Here is a 19252-nt window from a genome sequence, read left to right on the forward strand (position 1 = left end):
CTTGTCATATCTATAAAACAGGTAAGTCATCAAACTCCATGGCCAGGCAGCTGCAATCCAAACACTATTGACACTCAGTTTACAAGACATTTGTGATAAGTGCTTTTGTTGTAATTAAAAAGCTGTGCAAGTCTACCCAGATGTGTTGTAACCAGTACCTTATCTGCTGTGCCAAGACGAGGACAGACCTCACCTGTCAAAGACAATTAATTTAGATAGCTCTCCTCTGGACAGGAGCAGAGTTAATGGGAAATTCTCTGGTAGAATGTTTCGCTTTTTCCAGTGAAGAATGCTAGTTGGTTGTCATTTGAATCTCCCATAGAAAGGTGCAGATTTTGATCAATCTTCTGACAAAACAAGCCAGTTCTTAATCTGTTTAATTTTTTTTTGACAGTTCCTCTGCTCACTTTACATACTGTCTCAGAACCTAGACTCTGTAGTTCCTAAATCCTGCTGATCCAGAGGAGAGATGGGAGCTGCTAGCCCAGGGACTGAGCTGCCTGCAGAGCTCTGGTTTCTCTGTGTAACAATAAAAAGAAGGGCCCAAGCAGATGTGTTAGAACAGCCTACATTTTCATTTGAAAACAGACAGCTTTCCCCCATCTCCCACTCACTCCCACCCCAATTTCAGAATCCTCCAGAGGCTGAAGTGTTTTTCGAAAAACGACAGGGATCATATATAGCCAAACCAATCTGTGGAAAAGGCTGGAATACAAAGATGATTGGAAAGAATGTTTTGCAAAGGAAAAGTAGATAACAGTACAGTGTTCCTGCACAGCCTGGACTCAAGGTATGTCTTTAAGAGTGAACAGACATCCAGTGTCAGAGAGCAAGGATCATCAGTGATCACACCTTAAGCGTCAGTGACTCTGCTTCATAGGGCGTTGCCTCACAGATCTTAGACAAGTTCAGGGAATCCTAAACTTTGCTGAAGGAGAAGAACATCTGCATGTCCTCTAGGATGTTATCCCTGGCTGGCAAATGAAGGAAGTCAGGAAAAAAAGATTCTGAGCATGAAGCATCTGACTTTTGATGCAGGTGAAAGAACGGCACAGTTTGGACGGTAACTTGTTCAGCAGCAAGGCAAACAGCTTGCTAGGGAAGAGGCTGAAAATGAGTTCTAAAGGGGAATTGATAAAAAAAAAAATAAAACAAACAATAAAACCAAACCAGTCTTCATTCAGTATGAAATAAAGATGGCAAAACCAAAATTAATCAAGGATATTAAAGTAGTAGATTTTTAATAAACCAATACTAAAGAGTCTAGGCATAAAAGAAAAGGAATCAGAATTACCTATTTATGAACTCAATATAGCTGGTATTGCTGACACTAGATGGGAAGAATTGCATAACTGGAATATTAAAATCAATGGTTATAACCTATTTTTGAAAGATCAAGTAGAGCAAAGGGGAAGAAGAGCAGAATTCTATGGTAAAAAAGACATTGTTTTCAGGACACTGGCAGCTCAGAAGCAAATGATCTTGAATGTAATGGATCAATATTCTAACAGATAAAACACTAGATGGAATAGTAGTTGCTGTCTGCAAATCATCACATCAAAGGAGAGAGCAGGATGACTAGATGCCTTTGCACCTTCTGTAATGTCTAGGAGCAAAAAAGCTGCGCTATCATCTGAGATTTCAGTCTGCCTGACATATGCTTAAAGTTTCATGATGCTGGTGGTAAAACCACTGCCGAATTTTTGCACATTATATGTGAACACTTTTTAAACCAAAAAGCGAAACTCTCCAAAAATGAGAATTTTATGTGAGATCTCATCTCACAAATAATGAAAGAGATCAGAGGACTTGATAAGAGAACTAAATATTAGTGGCTATGATGGTAGCTTGATTGCTCTTTATGAGCATAAAGAGAATGAAGCCCAAACAGTAACATGGACAGTGCAGGCTTTTTAGCAGACTGGAAATTATTGTAAAGGAGAGTCAGACAGGAGAGAGAACTGATCAATTATTGGAAAATACCAACATTTTATTTAATAGCTGCAAAATTAGGAAAGGAAGCTGTATGTGTTTAAAAAAATTTAGCTCAAAGGCTTAATGAAAGACTCTACATAACTGTAAATCAATGAAATGAAGTTGATAACACTGAATATAGAGCAGAAGTAAGGAATTACAAAACTAATTCCTCCAACAAGTGTAGCCAAGTTGTAAGGAGAAATTTACGGCCAGAGAATTAAGGACAATATTTTTCAAACATGTTAGGAATCCTGATTATGGTACCAGTTCCTTATCAGATGGAAGTGGAAGCTTTGTTAAAAGTAATGAAGACAAGAAAGAACTGTTCAATAAGTATTTGTGTTCAGTATTTAAGGAAAAGACAGAAAATTAGTTATGCTCTATGAAGACGATGAACTATGAGGCCAAAAAACGAAAGAAAAACATTAAATGAAAGCTACTGAAGTAAGAAATATTTGCATAGAAAACTTCAGATAACTCGTATACAAGAGCTGTTAAAGAGCTGACAGAAGAATTTCTATTATTACTGCTTCTTGCTAAGTCTCAGAACAACTGGGAAAGTTACAGAAAGCGGGAAGAAAACTTATGTTGCGCTAATATTTAAGAAGGATAAGCTTAATGACCTAGATAATTACAGTCCTGTCAGTCTGAAATTGATCTGGAGAAAAGTAATGGAACAGCTGACAGGGGACTCAATTACTAACTAATTAAAGAGGAGAAATATGGTAAATGCCAATGTAAGTGCAATATGGAAAATCGATACTGTCAAATTCATCTCCTGGCTTTTTTTTCCAATGGTGACTACAAGCAAAGCACAACACTGTTGATATACTTTGATGCTGCATGACATTTGATGTGGTATTCATGACGTGAGTTAAGAAACCATGATAATACAAAACTGACATGTCGCACATTAAATGAATTGAAAACTGGTTAACTGACATTTCAAAACGTGAATTTAAATGGAGAATAATCACAGAGTAGTTATTTTGCTGGGATAGCTTCCTGGGCATACTCTAGTTAACATTTTTATCAACAATTTGGAAGAAATCCCAAAGGTTTGCAGAAGACTCACTCATTAAGGGAGAAGTTGGTAGTAAAAAGAAAAGATCACTGAGACTAGTTGACAAGGATTACTGGGTCATCTGGTGCAAACTAATAAAATAAGATCCACATGTAAAGCACAGGAACAAAAACTTCAGGGAGGATAGGCTGGCTATTCTGTAAGGGTTTGAAAAGGTCTAAGGGGGATAATTCAATAATTAAACTGTTTTTTTACATGAGTATCTGGTTCTAGGACAAATAATCAAACAAATTTGCACTCACATCCCGTACTATTAAGTATGAATGTACTTCAAGAGCAATATACAAACCCAACTGTCCTGCATGGAAAAAGGATGACATGAATCCATACTACATCACGCTATTAGTATGCATTCACAGCTCATGCTGTAATGGTTCTGAAGGGAACATTACTGTATATTCAGAGAGTATGTCTGAAAAATAACACATAAATTCTTAACAAGCCCCTTGGCAGCATATCAAATTTGAAGGACCCTCAAAGCTGAGCATGTGAACGGCATTTTTTCCCTTTATTTAGTTTTAGTCTTACCACAGAAATTCTTCTTTTCCTTCCCCTCATCACAGTGGCTGACAAAATAGCCCAGTTTGTAAAGGAAACAAATCTCTGTGCCATGAGTACTGGAGTACCAGAACCTGGCCCTAAACCAGATGGTAACAGTGCTGCATTATATATGCCAGTGTTGACAACCACACCTGGAATCTTCAATCCTTTCACAAATCCAGATAGTCTACACATGTAAATTCAGCACATACAGACCAAGTTAAAATTTACCCATTGAAGCTTGTTGCTTTTTAATCATGTTCTTAGCTAGGCAATAAAACAGGAAAATTAGAGGCTCGTTAGAGACTAGAGGAGTTCTAGTTCCTTTCCTCTCCTAGCACCATGGGGTTTACCGCGTGATGGAAGAGCAGTTATGCTCTTGTCCTCTTCATAGTCTTGTCAACATTGTTTCTGCAAGTAGAGGTTCTCACCTTTTCATGAGATGTGATCTCTCCCACAGCCCCTCAGTCTTACACAGCTCTCAAGCATGTGCTGAATGTCCACTCCTACGGGTTCCAATGATTTGACTTCTGAGACCGCTATGCCTTGACAGAACACTTGAAGGATTGGACCCTTTATTGATAGGATCCAACAGACCTTTCCTACGAATGTCCATTTCTGTGTGCATGTGTGCGCACAACATGTATTTTAACACATAGAAATAAAAACATGAGTTCTCGTAAGTGTAGATTTTGTGGCTGAGTTTACCCAATGTTACTGGATATGTTTAGGATAGATGCCTTAAAACACCTTTAAAGCCAATTAAGAAATAATTTAGGCATAGTTCATGTTTGCGTGTAGCAGATTATAACACTTTCTGGAACAGAGATCTATCTTTGAGTTCAGTGAACTGTCAGGTATTATTATAGTGGCGTATACATAACCAAGAATAAAAGTGCTTAGCACAAAACCATGTATCAATTATTGTCAGACAATTGGAAAATCATATATATTTATTTATTTATATTTTTAAAATAACCCAGGCGCAATTTTGCAAGTACATAGAAGCACGTTCTCCAAATGGGAGCAAAACTTAAGTAGCATATAGCAAGAAAACACATGGCAGAACATCTAAAATAAGTATAAATAGTATGAAAGTTTTCTAAGCCTACAGTGATATCTACTATGAATACACTTGTCAGCATTACAAAAAGGCAACCAAAGAATACATGTAATAAATAGCATAACATGAACGTTCTAAGTCAGCTTATGTTAGCAGCGTATAGTAGCAACCACCTAAGAACAGAAGAATGCTTGTACGCTGCATATACATGCACATATGCACACATATACAGATACCACTGGAAGGCCACAAGAACCAAAATACCCTGGGAAACGATGACAGGAATTTTTATATGCGATGCAGTATATAAAAACAACGCGTGCATTAGCAAACAACTAGCATGTTCATGATCAAATCACATCCACAAGTGGAATCACAGTTACCTCTTCACCTTAAGAAGCACTTGCCATGCTGTACCCATGCTGGATTACTCTGTCCTACACCACATTCCCGATTTATGATTTGGATGCCCTTAGGAGGAGGAGTCAGGAGCCCTTGGTTCCCATGATCTGACAGGAGGACTCAGATCTCAGAAAGAAAAATACCTATGCAAAAAAATACCCATGCAAAGCCTGAAAAAGGAAAAAAAACACTTCTATTCAGCCAAAAGATAGACTAACAGGAATTTCACTTTCCTGTGGGGCAGTCCAGTATAGTGGCTTCACTTAAAAAGCTTTAGTTTGAGTGATGGAGTGGTCTGAAGATGTGAACTAGATTCCTTTTGGATGAAATGAAAAGATATGCTCCAATCGCTACTGGCATTCAGCCCCCAGGACTGAACTAGAGACTGTGCGTGGTGTGGAGATCCGGTCCTTAGCACCAACAATTTCAGGCTACAGACCTGATCCAGCTGAGCTAATTCCTCGCTAATGTAGACATAAGCTTTGCAAATATACAGAATAAACATGAATCAACAAGTACTATAACCTATATTTACTATGTAAGAGATTAGTCTTATTTGTTCTTACTTGCCACTATCTGGAAAAAAAGACTTTCCCTACAGACACTCTTTGTGTTTGCAGACGGGTGTGCGTGTGTCTGTGTGCGAGGAGGGGATAGGTGAACAGCCAAGAGAGCAGTGAGCAAACAATTATTTTTTTCTTCAGCTATCCTCAGAAATACTATTTGCAGCAGCAACAATATGGAAAAACTAGAGACACCTTAGCCAATCTTCTACATGTGCAATTGCTGTTAAAAAGATACTCCCATAAATGTCAAAAATCTGTGATCACCGAACATCTTGGCGCTATCCGAGCCAGTAAAGTCATTCCGGATATTACAATCAGAAGTGAGACTTCCTTATAACAGATAACACAGAATTGTGACTGTGAGCACTGGAGTAGGTTCACAAAAGAAAGTTTTAACCGTTTCTGATATTCTAGTGAAAAATGTCAAATTTAGTAAATGTGTCCTGACTGGTTTCAACAGTTTATTTGCTGCCAGCTGCTAATGGCACTTACAGAGCTCCAGCAAAGTGCTCTGGGCAACACATGATATGAGAGAAAGAAAAAGCACTACTTCCGCTGCTTAAACTGAGTTTACACACAACTTACATTATTTATTATAGTGCACGAATAAAATGTGTAACACGCTATCATGCATAATACATGGTAAGAACAGGCATTAGTTCAAGTTTACGGTTTCTTTACGGTCAGTAAATCAGAACAGCAGTGGCAGATGCTGACAGCTGCATATCTTGAGGAATCCCAGAAATAGCAGCAAGCAATGCAAAAAAGACGCAAAATCAGCTGTTTAAGACACCCATAAAATGGTGACTCTTTGTGAGTTAATCCTACAAACAAAAACAAAACCCCGGGACATCTTTCCCACTACATTCAAAGAAGCCGAGGTGAAAACCCCAGAAAACGGGTGCGACTGTGCCCCAAGCAAGACCATGTTGCTGACTTGAGGGAGCATCACCGCTCTGACACCCGTCTCTCCTCAGCCCTGACTTAGCATCACTGCTCCGCTGGCCCCGCAAAGCGGAGGACAGGGCAGACTTTGTGCAGCTCACAGGCTGCGTAAGTCAGCTGGACAATGTACTTCATCCAGCAGGGCTGGAAAGGGCCCAAAGCTGTGGCTGCCTGTGGATCCTGTGAAAGCTGGGGCAGATGCCCCAGGGATGCCACACAGTTTATTATAGCGTCCACAGAAACCCTGTCTTTCAACTGAAAGAGACTCTCTCTTTTTCCTTCAGCCCTTTCTGGAGAGTTTGCCTAGGGAACTCCAATCCAGAACAGACATCTGAGACTTCCGTAGATTGTGCAATACAAGGTTTAGAAAAAGCTTGCTTTTCTCTGTGTCATTAGCCATACATCACAGCAATAGCCAGAAATATATATATGAATCTGGTGGTTGGCTATTTACCATATCATTCTTCACTTCCCCATGGTTAAGTCACATTCCTCTGCATCCTTCCCAGAAAGAAAGAACAGAATGAGACACATCTGCTGAAAATGAAACACTTTCTCAAACGAACTATGCCTAGTAAGGAAAAACAGGCCTTTTTTAGTGAACACATGACTCTGTTGTACGCAGTACATCACAATGCCCACAGCCAGCTCCTGTGTGATCACTTGGCACTAACATAGAGTTTCACTCCTGTGGGTACGCTGAGGTCTATCATAAACCAACCCCAGACTTGCTCAAGCACAACTAAAGACATATGCTATTTCTGAGATACATGCAGAAGAAAAATGTAAGCAAAATATAAGCATCAATATGTAAAGTGCTTCTAGCTTTCTACTTACCTAGGGTAGCATCCGGTTATAACTCATGAGTGATTACTTATTTAATTCTTACTTACCTGGACATGTCCTTTGGTTGACCATCTGTGCTCTGCTGCCAGCTATTTTTGTGTGGGGTCCCACTTTTGTCCAGCCCACAAGCAGGTGAATAAAGTCCATCTGCACCTGCCCTCCAAGCACTGGATGGGCTCCTCTTCATTAACTATGCAATGCATTATGAGCACATGGTACTTCTCAGACAAAACACTGCTCACCTTAGTGCCCAGGAATGCAAAGATTTTACTGGGGGGAGTGCTGTATTCATGAACTTGCCAACGTGATTTCCATTAGTTTTCATTTGAGTCCTCAGAGATTCCTAAATCAGTGAATCTTCAGATAATCTGTATCAGGCTGCCTTTTTCATCCCTGGTGGTGTTTGCATAGAAATCTGTAACAACATGGAATTTGCCTCTCTACATTTTCCTGAAAAGGGCATGTTTTCCCATTGCTGGTAATTCCCACTGGAGAGAGTAGGACAATAGCTCTACACAAGACCTAAAGAATTTGAAGAATTTGAAGAAACAGAATACTTCAGAAAAGTATTTCCAGGAGATCAGTGGATACTCCTCTCTTAAAGCACTTTAGGGCCATTTTTAAGAATTTGGAACACCATCTGCTCCTAAGTAGAGCTCTTCCTCAGTCCTTCCCACTTACTAATGTAACTGATACGAGCAGTCTGCAGATGGAGCCTCCCATTCCAGCTGGAAAGGAAATTTGGCTGGATACACAGATTACTTTTTTTCTTCCTGTGAAGAGGCCTTGCTGTAAGCAGAGGGATGTGATCTAGACATCTAGTGGAAATGAGAAGGTGGGGATCATGTCTGCTTAGAAAGAACAAAACCCAGTTTTTTATGTTATTCAGTTAATTACCTGTGAATTAGTAATTAGCCAGTCAAGAAGATTTTTTTTTTTCCCTAGGAAAACTTCTGCTCCTGTTTAAAACTTTTTCTCCTTTAAAAAAAATTAAATCAGAAGTTAATGCAACATAAAACATAAAGTATATTAAAATTTAAATGATTATTAAAACCAAGCCTATCGCAGGCCAAAGAATAAATGCCTTTTTTTTCCCTTCAAAAAGTGTATTTAAAAAAGCTAACTAAATTTAAAAAAAAATAAATTTGGTGACTACTCAGCTGACTGATGGCAAAAAAAAATGCCAAACTATTTGTGAGTGTTCCTCTATTAGCAGCAACGTGAAGATGTATTTTGAAAACTTCAGGTAAACTCCCTGCTTGTTTTATACACGAGTAGTTGATTAAAATAGGACTGCTTGAATGAATAAGCAATTAGGATCTGATTACATTCAGGTAAACTGTAGTAGGCCTTATTTTAAAGAAATAATAAATGAATCTCAGCTGATGTCTTAACTACTCTCAGAAGGCGAATCATCAAGGTCTCTTACTACACAACCAAGTACTGAGATTCTTTCTTCAGTGCCACAGTGCTAATTTTTAACAGAATTCTACGAAGTAATTTCTTTGTAGAATCACCTTTAACACAGTGGTCACAGTTCCTTACTCATATAATAAAAATCATGCAAATATGTGTGTAGTTTATGCAAAAGACAGGCTCATTGAAATAAGTGAACTGATGTTCATTTCCTCTAGTGTGAATGAAGCCTGCTGCAATTTTTCTAAAAGCGGATCTGCTCTTACTGCAAGTCCAAGCAGAGAGCAACACTTCTACTTTGCTCTGTGATAACTGCACTCTAATGATGTACTCAATTTTGCTGTACATTTAGCTGTTCTCTGTTTAACTGTATATTTCTTAGCTAGCCTTTGCATGAGATACTGTTTCATACAGCATACAAGCACTCTACAAGGAGCTTCAGTATGTAGCACATATTTTACAACAGATTTATGGCTATTTGGCAAGTCTTAATTGTCTTTAAAACTTTCTCAGGCTTAAAAACTGCTTTGTGTGTGAACACAACTCAGGCTCCTTATGCTGTGCTCACTGGGGAGAAAGACCATGCTTCGTGAGGACACTTCTCACATGGGACTGCCCAGCCCAATTGCAGTTCCATGTGTGGCACCTTCATAGTAACTTCTTATTAACCCAAAGACCTTCTAAATACAAATTCAATTTGACTGATGTTCTTTTCAGCTCCTCTTTCCACAGAGAGCTACAGGTTTTCCCAGGCTGCCCTGTATGATACGTGTGAAACATTCTCCCTAGTTCTGCATGTCCTGTATTCTTCAAATCCTGCATTATAAATTTTTTATTAGCTTTCCATACATCCAGCCATCCATCTGAACTGAAAAGATGCATATGCATATGGTGATAAATCTAGCTCACTGTCTTTTGCTACTACAACTCTTCATCCATCCATTCCCCCTCTTGACTTCATCCCATGCTATATTATTCTACAATTGATTTTAAACTCCAGGGACATGAAGCAGCCACTTTAAATTATCTGTATATTATAGCATTGCCTGTAGCCTTCAGACCCTCTAGGCACCTCTTCTGCAAGGCATTATACAAACACATTGCAAATGAGAATATCCATCTGAAGAGCTTACAGGAAAGTCAGTCAACACCGAGAGTAGGAAAATATTCTCCTTTTCCAAACACGAAGGTGAAACACCAAGTCATTCAAGAAGTCTGGGATAGAGCCTGTATTTTAATATAGATGTCTATCCTGAATCATAAGCATGGCCCCAGCCTTTGTCTGACAATCAGCACGAACGCTTACAGCACTAAAGTAAGCAATGAAAGCTGAGCTGTATTAAAAATAAAATCAGAAATCTGCATTTGCAGTAGAAAACAGAAGGGGCAGGAGAGATGATACCTTGGCACCACCTACCAACAGGAACAAGAAACCAATGATCAGGAGGAGGAACACTGGTGAAGAGATTTCCTCCTCATCCTACCAGCTGCAGCTGCTGATGAGAGAATATATATGCCATGAACATATAAAATATAGATTTATATATACAAATACACAATAGGAAATAGTATACAAATACTTACATGTAAAAATAGCTTTTTACTTTCCACTTTTCATGATTTACAAAAGCATACAAAGTTTCCTGTTGTTAACATTTAAGTAGTGTGAGTAAACTCTGTGTGTCATGTTCCACACAAAATTCTTTCAAGTGTTCACAGTATTGGCTATTACAGTGTTGAATCTGACATTCCAGATGTTAAAATATTCATAGGACACATTCTGAACTTAAAGCATTAATTTAAATACAGTTTAAATAAAGCTCACGTGTGTAGTTGAATTATGGTCATAATATTACAAATGAGTCTGCTGCAGTTGAAAACTTTCCATGAAAGTAAGCTTGGAAATAGGTATTTCAACTAGAGATGAGTATATTTTAAAATTCTTGAACTGCCTCTTGATGTGCAGATAGTACTGTGAGATGGTGAGTTCTTTCAACTTCATCTGAAGCAATGCAAGCTGAGAGAACTCAGTATTACAAATTATTGTCAGTAGGAAAGCAGATGCACAGAACAATTCGCCATCAGATCCAGACATGCTGTGACTTTCTTCAGATATCCAGCAGACAAGAATAAATGACAGGTACCATTGTTTTTGTGTTGAGAATAAACGCTCTGTAGCATTCTTCATTGGGAAAGTGCTTTATGGACTTAAATTAACCTTCACAACTCCCTTGTGAGGTAGATAGATACTATCTCTTTTTAAAGATGGAGAAACTGGAGATTTAGAATAAGTTATGATGGCTGCATGGGAAATACTGTCAAAACACTGGTATTTGGATGTTGGAAAAACTCAAAGGCACAACTGGAGTAAATGGAGACGTTAATGAGACAACTTTACACTAACCAGCTTGGGTACTGACAGCAGGCGTGGTACAACAGCCAAAGGTTCATCACGGGTTGCAAAACACAGTCTTTGCTAAGTGCCATGATGCTGGAGCTAAACTGTGGGACAACAGCCTCAAAAAGTACAAAATACATTATTCAAGATGGTGCAGCCTGACCAGGGTGGAAGGAAGATGCATTTCAGAAGTCATTAATTGATCAGGAGCCTTGAGTAAATAGTATCTTCTCATGCGAGAGTTGTGTGCAGTTGAAGAACCATGTTCAGCTCATCCCTAATTTCACCATATACACAAGTGCTCACATGTGTCACTGTATTCAGGTGTTGTTTAAAATTTACTCACTCATAGACCTTGGAGGTCTGTATTTATCCTCATATTTCTTTTGTGGAAAATTTCTACCAGTACCACAAATGGAACTAGTCCTGCAGTACTGCAAATGAGCTGCAAGTACTAATTTTAATTAACTAAGGCGATGGACAGGTTTTAAAGGACCACCATGTTCCCTGTGTGCACCTGCTTATACAGGAAATTTCATCTGTCTTTAACTGCCTTGAAGTAAAATCCAGTCAAAGTATAAAGTGCATTGTGTGAAGTAAAACCCTAAGAAATAACAAACCATGTGTCTGCCATCCACAGATGATGAATTTTGCTTGACAGCTGAACCATCACCCTCTTTGTCTTCTAGTTTTTAATTTAGTGTTACCTGGGCTGAGAAAGGCCAGCCAGATGTAAGCAAAATTATTGTAAACTGAGACATTTTTGTAATATGTTGTTAAGGGAGAGTTAAGAAAACCAGTATCAAGACACTGTCCAGTTGGGGTGTGTAAATATTATTGTGTGCTTCTTGGCCCATTTAGCAAACACTTTCTTTTCTGTGATAAATCTATGGCCTCCATATGGAGCGTTTTCATGCAGAAAGTATTCCTCACACTCATCTCTTCCTGGCTCATAATAGTGGTAGGGAACTTTACGAAAGCCTTCTGACCTAGGGGAAAAAAAAGATACACTTAAGTATTATTTCCAAGAAAAACATTAATATATACTGCACCTGAACTATATGAAACCCTTTCCATGTGTCAGCACCCAAACTACTTTGCTAAATTGTATAAGGGCTTTCATTACAGCATGATTTGTATGACTTTTCCTATGGAAAATGAAGCTAAGTGTATCTCTCCAACATACACTGATGTCATCAGTCAGTAAGAATCTGATGGGCTGGCTCTTATGGGCACCGCACATTTTATTTAGCCTTGGAGAACTCTGTCCATAAGGATCTGTCCCTAAGCAAAGTCTTCTTATTGGGCAGTCTCAGATCTCGAAACTGGTTCTTGAACTGGCTGAATAAAGCAGTTTTAAGAATAATAGAAATTACAAGTAGGTAATGCAGTCAGAATTGCAGCTTTAAGGAAAACCATTCTTCTCTGCTGCCAAGAGACTGAAGTGCTATCATGCTGTTAACTGGTTTTACATCAGGACTGTGCAGTGCCAGCTTGGCTGAACTCTGTGAGGACAACTTTAGTCCTGTCACCCCTCATCTCAGGGCGCCCACTGTGTTTTCATAAACAAAGAACAACATATGTTCATTCCATCTGGATGACTCACTCAATCAGTGAGATCTGCAAGTTCTAAAAAGTCAGTCTCTAATGTTAAGATATCCTAATTAAACAGCTGTGACTCAAATTCCACTTTTTTTTTTTTTTTTTTTTTTTTTTTTTTAGGGTCTGCCAGGAATAAGTAACTGGAGTAACACAGAATGTGGAGTGAGGGTCTGCAGAAAGAGTGTTCTAGTTGAGGACCCACTGGATTGGTTACATGGAAGACTTGAACCAGACTAGGTACAGAAGAAGAGATTTCTACTAGTATCATACATTTTTTATGGCATTTCCTGCTTTTTTGAATGAGGAATAGTTTCAATTTATATTTTACTACCATATACTGTAGATTAAAACATTTAACTTGGACTTTTAAAAATTGTGTTTAGAGTTATACTTCAGACAATAGGATTAATCTGTTGTCACTGTGAGGTCACTAACAGTAGTTGGTTGGAATTTATGTCACTTTACTGTGATAAAGCTCATAGGACTTGTTTTATTATCTCATTAGAAACCCCCTACTACTGAAAACAAGCCATATATAACGTAGAAAGTTCAAGCAGGTTGCTCAATGGTGGTGAAATGTAATTTCAGGTAACTATCCTGGGCTAATCAGTTTCTCCCACTTCCAGGTGTATTTGCTCTTCAGAGAACTAATATATTAGCATTTCCTCTATAGATTTGTTTCAGCAGTAGAAGTAAGTACATTTTGCCAGAAGAATATGAACATACTTTGTCTTGAGCTAACTCAGAAACTGCAAAAGATCTTTGATTAAAAATAGTTCCTTATGACATCAGATGTTAGATTTCGTAAGTGTTTTTATTTTAGCAACAACAAATGCCATATCAGGACTAAATATGCTAACAATAGTGGCACATCAATGCAAAACACTGGGAAATGACTCCCTGATCCATTTTTTAGATTTATCATATTAAAATCAATCGTGAAATTTTGACAAGGCATGAGAATTGTATGAAAATAATTTCCTGTGATCTTACTTGCAGTAGGTGTCATTTATCATCCCATAGACGTGAATCCCATAGCAGGCATCCATAGCCAAAATTAAGGTAAACCAGCCCGTACTGAGATATGAACCTGACTGGACTCTGTAAAAATACAACATACACAAAACAAACTGCAATGAGAAATTATCAACACTTTATCAAAAAAATATAATCTATTACGTGGGACAATAGGCATTAAGCAACTTGACAATCTGTCAAAACCATACAATTATTTTGAATTATTTATAGATATGCTCTCATTCTTGCCAGCTTGGGCCTCGAGCTGTTGTCCACAGAAAAAATAGCATGTTAAATATCTGAAGTCAAACAATGTATCTCCCGTAAGACAGAAAATAATTTATTTTTACATCTGAAAGACAGCAATTAGTAAAGTGTGTATAATGAGACAAAGTACACCAGAAAACATACTGGCAGAGTTTGTGCTGCGTGCATGTGAGTATGCACGGTCCTCTTCCACAAGCAAAACCTTAATCTGCAGTGGGCTATCGTCAGCTTGAAAATTCACATAGTAATGAAACCTTTAAAGACATTTTGGTAGAAAACCATCTAATATGAAGCTTTGAAAAACAAAATTCTGTGCATGTCCCTTTAAAAGGGTTAGCTTAGCACTGAAGAATGACAAGTGGGAACAAAAGGCAGGGTGTCAAATACCTGCATTTCACTAGGTGGACAGCAACCATGACTGTGCTGCTTTACTTGGCACCTTTAGAGCTATGAAACTGTACATCTGTTTATTTGTCCCGTTAGGATCTTCCTTTCTTCAAACAGAATGTTCTGCTACTGTATAGCAGAGAGAATTCCCAATCCGATTCATGTTACTTCAGAGTCACATTCTGCCATGACAAAAAGCTGCATCGCTTCTAACTTGCTTTCTGCTCTTGCACCAGAAGAACACTAGCCTTGAGCTTTTAATGCCATTTAGAATCATAATAACCGTTCATAAGAACACCATGAAGATCAGGACCCTTCTGATGATGGAGGTTTATTGGGGAGTACTATATTGACAGTAGCGTCTGAAATTTGCTGTACTCAGGAGGAAAAAGGAATTTTAAAAAAGAATTAATCAATATTTCATGTCTTGCTTTAACACCATTGGACCTTAGTCCTCTCATCTATATACTACACTGGCAGGATAAATAAAAACAGCAGAGTGAGTTCCCAGATACCTTCCCTGGGAGATGAAGTACATGACAGAATACAGATTATATACTTTAAAACAAAGCACTTACATTCCTCACATTTCTTTCCCTGAAGATACATAGGGATACAAGGGAATATACTTAAGCAGTGGGGATTCTGGATGATTTGGTAACGCCTTAGAATTCAATCTGATACCGTAAACATACTTTCAGCCTTCTAATGAAAGCAATATTAGAAATGTGAAAACAATTTTAGCTGTCCCTAAAAAGTCATAAATCTCTGAATACCTTTTAAAATATCATCCCATAAAACTGTAGTGCAAAGCAATGCCTCAGCCCTTGCTATTATGCTAACACTGTGCACTCAATTTCTTTCTCTACAGGAGAGTTTTACATGTTTTTGGCCAGGGCTTTTTGAGACTCATTAGAAAGAGTTCTTCTCCTTACTGTAATTGCATTCAAATTTCAAATTTTATACAACGAATAGAAAAGAATCCTCCATTTATGTGTAGTATAAGACTGTGTTACCGCACAAATCTGAGGGATGGAGGATACTAATCCCCAAACAGGGAAAACAGGAGTTTGTTAAACATCATCCATGGAACTACTATAGGCAAATCAATTGTGATATATGTGTTTGCAGCAAATCCAAAATTGTTCCCTATGGCTCACAGTGACTTTTTCTTATAGTCTAAAATTAATGGGGCACCAAATCTAGGCAGGAAATCGTCTCAACAGCTCAGGAGAAAATAATGCACTATTTTTCAACAAATGCATTTAAAAAGAAGATGGTTTTGCTTTCAAGACATGATTTACAGCTGGATGCAGCAATAAAAAGGCAATGCTCACAAAGAGTTACTTTGTCTGTGTATCTTGAAAATGAAAGTTTGTTTTGCTTGCTTCCGACATTATTAGGATTCTTAAAGAAATGTTAGTTATTGGGATATAATTCACTCTGCTAAATACCATCCAGCATTTCAGAAAAGTACATGGGCATATGCTTAACATTAAGCACAGGAAAGAAACAATGGAAACAACTTAGTTGAGATGCTTGAAACAAAGTATATGCTTGCCTATCTTGCAAGCATATACTATCTAAGCTCCGAGATTAATAGTTATTTGCGAGTTTCAAGTCTCAAAACATAGAACTTGCATTTTCTGTAATGCTTTCCATAAACTGCAGTAGAAAGAACTGACTATAGTTTCTCACAACACCGTAGTAAAGAGACTTGCCTTCTATATTTTATAAGGAAATGGTAAAAAACACATCTAGGATTGCTAGAGTATACATTGTAATGTGCAATACATAAAGATTTAATTAAAAAATAATTTAAAATAAAAGCAGTTAGATAGAATTCTTTAGCCTTAGCTTTCCAATTTCCACAAAAAGCGTAAAAAATTGATATAAAGAAGATGGGATAGAGAGTGCTCCATAAAAATGTTGGTGACTGAAATTCGTCTTCTTTGACATCTATAGCCATGGCCTGATGCAGGCTAACTGAAGGAAAAACTGGTTTCTTCTCTCATCAGGGAAAAGAGGAACATAAAATATTTTCTTCATGATCAAGGGCAGGTGAGTTCAAATCAGGTAAAAGTTTTGTTGTCACTCGAGTTCTGATTTTACCATAGAATTCTAGGAAGTTCTTTTCTTTGCTCAATTGCTGCAGGATTTTTTTGTGTGCAAAATCAATTCTAGCTCTATGGTTCAATGAACCGTGATTTCCAGTGGGGACTTCAGTGATAAAAAAATAAAAATTAAAAAAAAAAAAGTTTGTTAAGGCAAAGATGTTCTGCAGACAGGCAATTGCATGTCAATCCAATTGCAAAAAAAAAATTTAGAAGCCTATTTTTTAATTCTTTACTGGGAGAAATTAGATAGCACAGAAGGTCAATTAAGAGTGTTAATTAAGATGAAAAACGAAGAAATGTAGGACTTCAAGAAGCTATTAAGTAGCAAAGAGCTTCCCAAAAGCATTAACTAGACAGTTTTCCTTTTTTTGCTTCATTTCAAAATATTGCAGTAAAATAAAACTCAACAATGACAGATTGAAATGACAAGATTCTCTAGGTCAATTAATTGATAAAAAATTTTATCTTTTCATAAAGGCTGTTTCTAGACTCTAATCCTTAGATGACCCTCCTACCAAACTACTGAATCATCAGCAGCTTTATTTGCAGCAGCTTGTCAGGCCCCTTGATTAATAAGTAAGTATAAATAAGGGTATTGGTCTGAGCAAACTGAGAGACCTATAATCCACAAAGTGGAGGCTGCATAATGTGACATGTCCGTCCAATATGCTGAAAGATTTGTAAAAATGATTCGAAACAAACAGAAATACTTTCAAGAACTGTGTCAATATTAGCGTAGACTGTGTTCAGGTAGATGTGTTTCTGGCGCTTATGAATTTGTATCCTCAGTGCACCAAGATGCCGTTAATCTTCTGGAAGGGGGTCAATATACCCTGGTTTCAGCTGCCTCTCTGCCACTTGCCCTGTGTCAGCCTCATCTGTGACTGACCCTTGGAAACGAGGGTAGAAAGTCCATGTCCCTTCTGCACTCCTTTGTTAATCAGCTCTTTTTCTCCCTGGGTTACTGTAGGGTTTTGTATTAATGAATGATGGTATGTTTCCTTATAACTAAAAACATGGAAAATGTATCTACCAACACAAACTGGTGACCCATTATTTAATTCTATACTAACCAAATTAATGCTACCATTGTACCTATATTGCCTGAGATTTCTCTCTTTTCCTGAGGAAGCATTTCTGAATATAGCTGACGAACAACTCTTCTTCGCCAAATCAAACGCCCACATTCCCCAAGTCACAGGTTTGGTCTATGCCTTCCTCTTCACATCAAAAGTAGATTTGTAAATGACAGATTAGAATGAGCTGATAGAAGAAATGCCCCCACCTTTAGAGAACAGCAAGGCTCGTTTTCCTAGCACCTCTCATTTGAGGAGCACATATACTTCTCATGCTAGAAAGCTGTTTTCTTGAGAGGAAAAGAGGAAGTATATTTGGTACAGGAGAAGGGTAAGACTCTAAATGCAGAAGAGTATTGGCACTAGCCTAGATTTAATTCTGTTTTCTGTAAGAACTGGTGTTTTGTTGCTAATAATTTCATTATATACTTTCTGCAGAAAAAAATAGCACAAAAAGAGCGATGAAGACACAAGCACAGAGAATTGATTTCACCCGGCGAAAATGGTTGCTATTTCTGCATTATAAAGATACCTGTTAGGCAGTTGTTTATCATAATTATTCATTCTTTTGTACATCTGTGTGTGCACACATGCGCTTGCCTTGCATTCCATCACGATGCAGGACATCTAATAATAAACACCCACGTCCCTCTAGCAGCGAGCAGACTGTCTCACACATTCAAAAGCCTACATGGTGCTTCAGGTCATTCTGAAAAGTGAAACATTTATGTATGGACAGATGTTTTATTATCCATCACGTATGGGTTTATGCAAAGCTTAAACAAGTGGAATGCATTACGAATGGCACAGACCACATTCCAGACTCAGAGAGCGGCTGTGCCCAGCAAGATGCACCTGAGAATGGAGAAGTGATGCACTCCTGCCAGCCCAAACTCTTGGTAGATGATCCTTACTGTGAATCCTGAAAATAAACTCCAATCAGGTGGCACACTGTCCAATTAATCTCCAGAAATATAGGGTTTTTATCTATATCAATACTGTACCTACGGAACACAGAGGACAAGAGTCCATTTCAGTTGAATTTGAATACAAAACTGCAGTAAAGGCTATTCCTAGGTCACAAACTAGCCCATGAGAATCTCCTCTCAGAGCGTGATTTAAAAAGAAATTTAACAATTAAACAATTAATAAATTCTATGTCAAAATGGCCTTGAAGAAAAGACAGAAAGGATACTTCTGAATGATCACAAAAGGGAAGAGAGAAATGATGGCTTTGTATTTAACTGCATCTACTTTAAAATAAAAATACAACTATTTCACGTACTATTTACAATTTTTTTCCAAGACAGGCAAAAACACTATTAGAAATAAGAAAGAATCTGTTACTGCAATTACTGAAATTCATGTGGTATCTGCTTGGGTATGTAATTCATGCACATAGTTTCAATCTCTGTGTTGTGTACGTATTTTTTTACTTCTTTCCTCTTTTCCTCTGCTCTATTCAATATACACATGGAAACCTGAAAAAAAGAGGCGGGGGGGGGGGTGGGGAGGGGCAGAAAGCAGCTTAAAGAAATTGAATTCTGCT

The 19252-nt window shown here is 37.9% G+C and overlaps 1 protein-coding gene across 1 annotated transcript in view; it reads right to left on the reverse strand.

Moving 5' to 3' along the window:
• Positions 1–12039: 12039 nt before the first annotated feature.
• The window catches only part of ST6GALNAC3 (ST6 N-acetylgalactosaminide alpha-2,6-sialyltransferase 3), a 70312-nt gene continuing 63099 nt past the window's right edge, over positions 12040–19252 (reverse strand). The window contains exons 2-3 of the mRNA XM_086617571.1: positions 13833–13940; positions 12040–12226 (exon numbers count right to left, since the gene is read on the reverse strand). Of these exons, the coding sequence (XP_086473697.1) occupies positions 12040–12226; positions 13833–13940 (295 nt within the window). The remainder of the gene's footprint in view (positions 12227–13832; positions 13941–19252) is intronic.

Source organism: Tauraco erythrolophus, chromosome 10, assembly GCF_009769465.1.
Source record: "Tauraco erythrolophus isolate bTauEry1 chromosome 10, bTauEry1.pri, whole genome shotgun sequence".
Taxonomy (NCBI): domain Eukaryota; kingdom Metazoa; phylum Chordata; class Aves; order Musophagiformes; family Musophagidae; genus Tauraco; species Tauraco erythrolophus.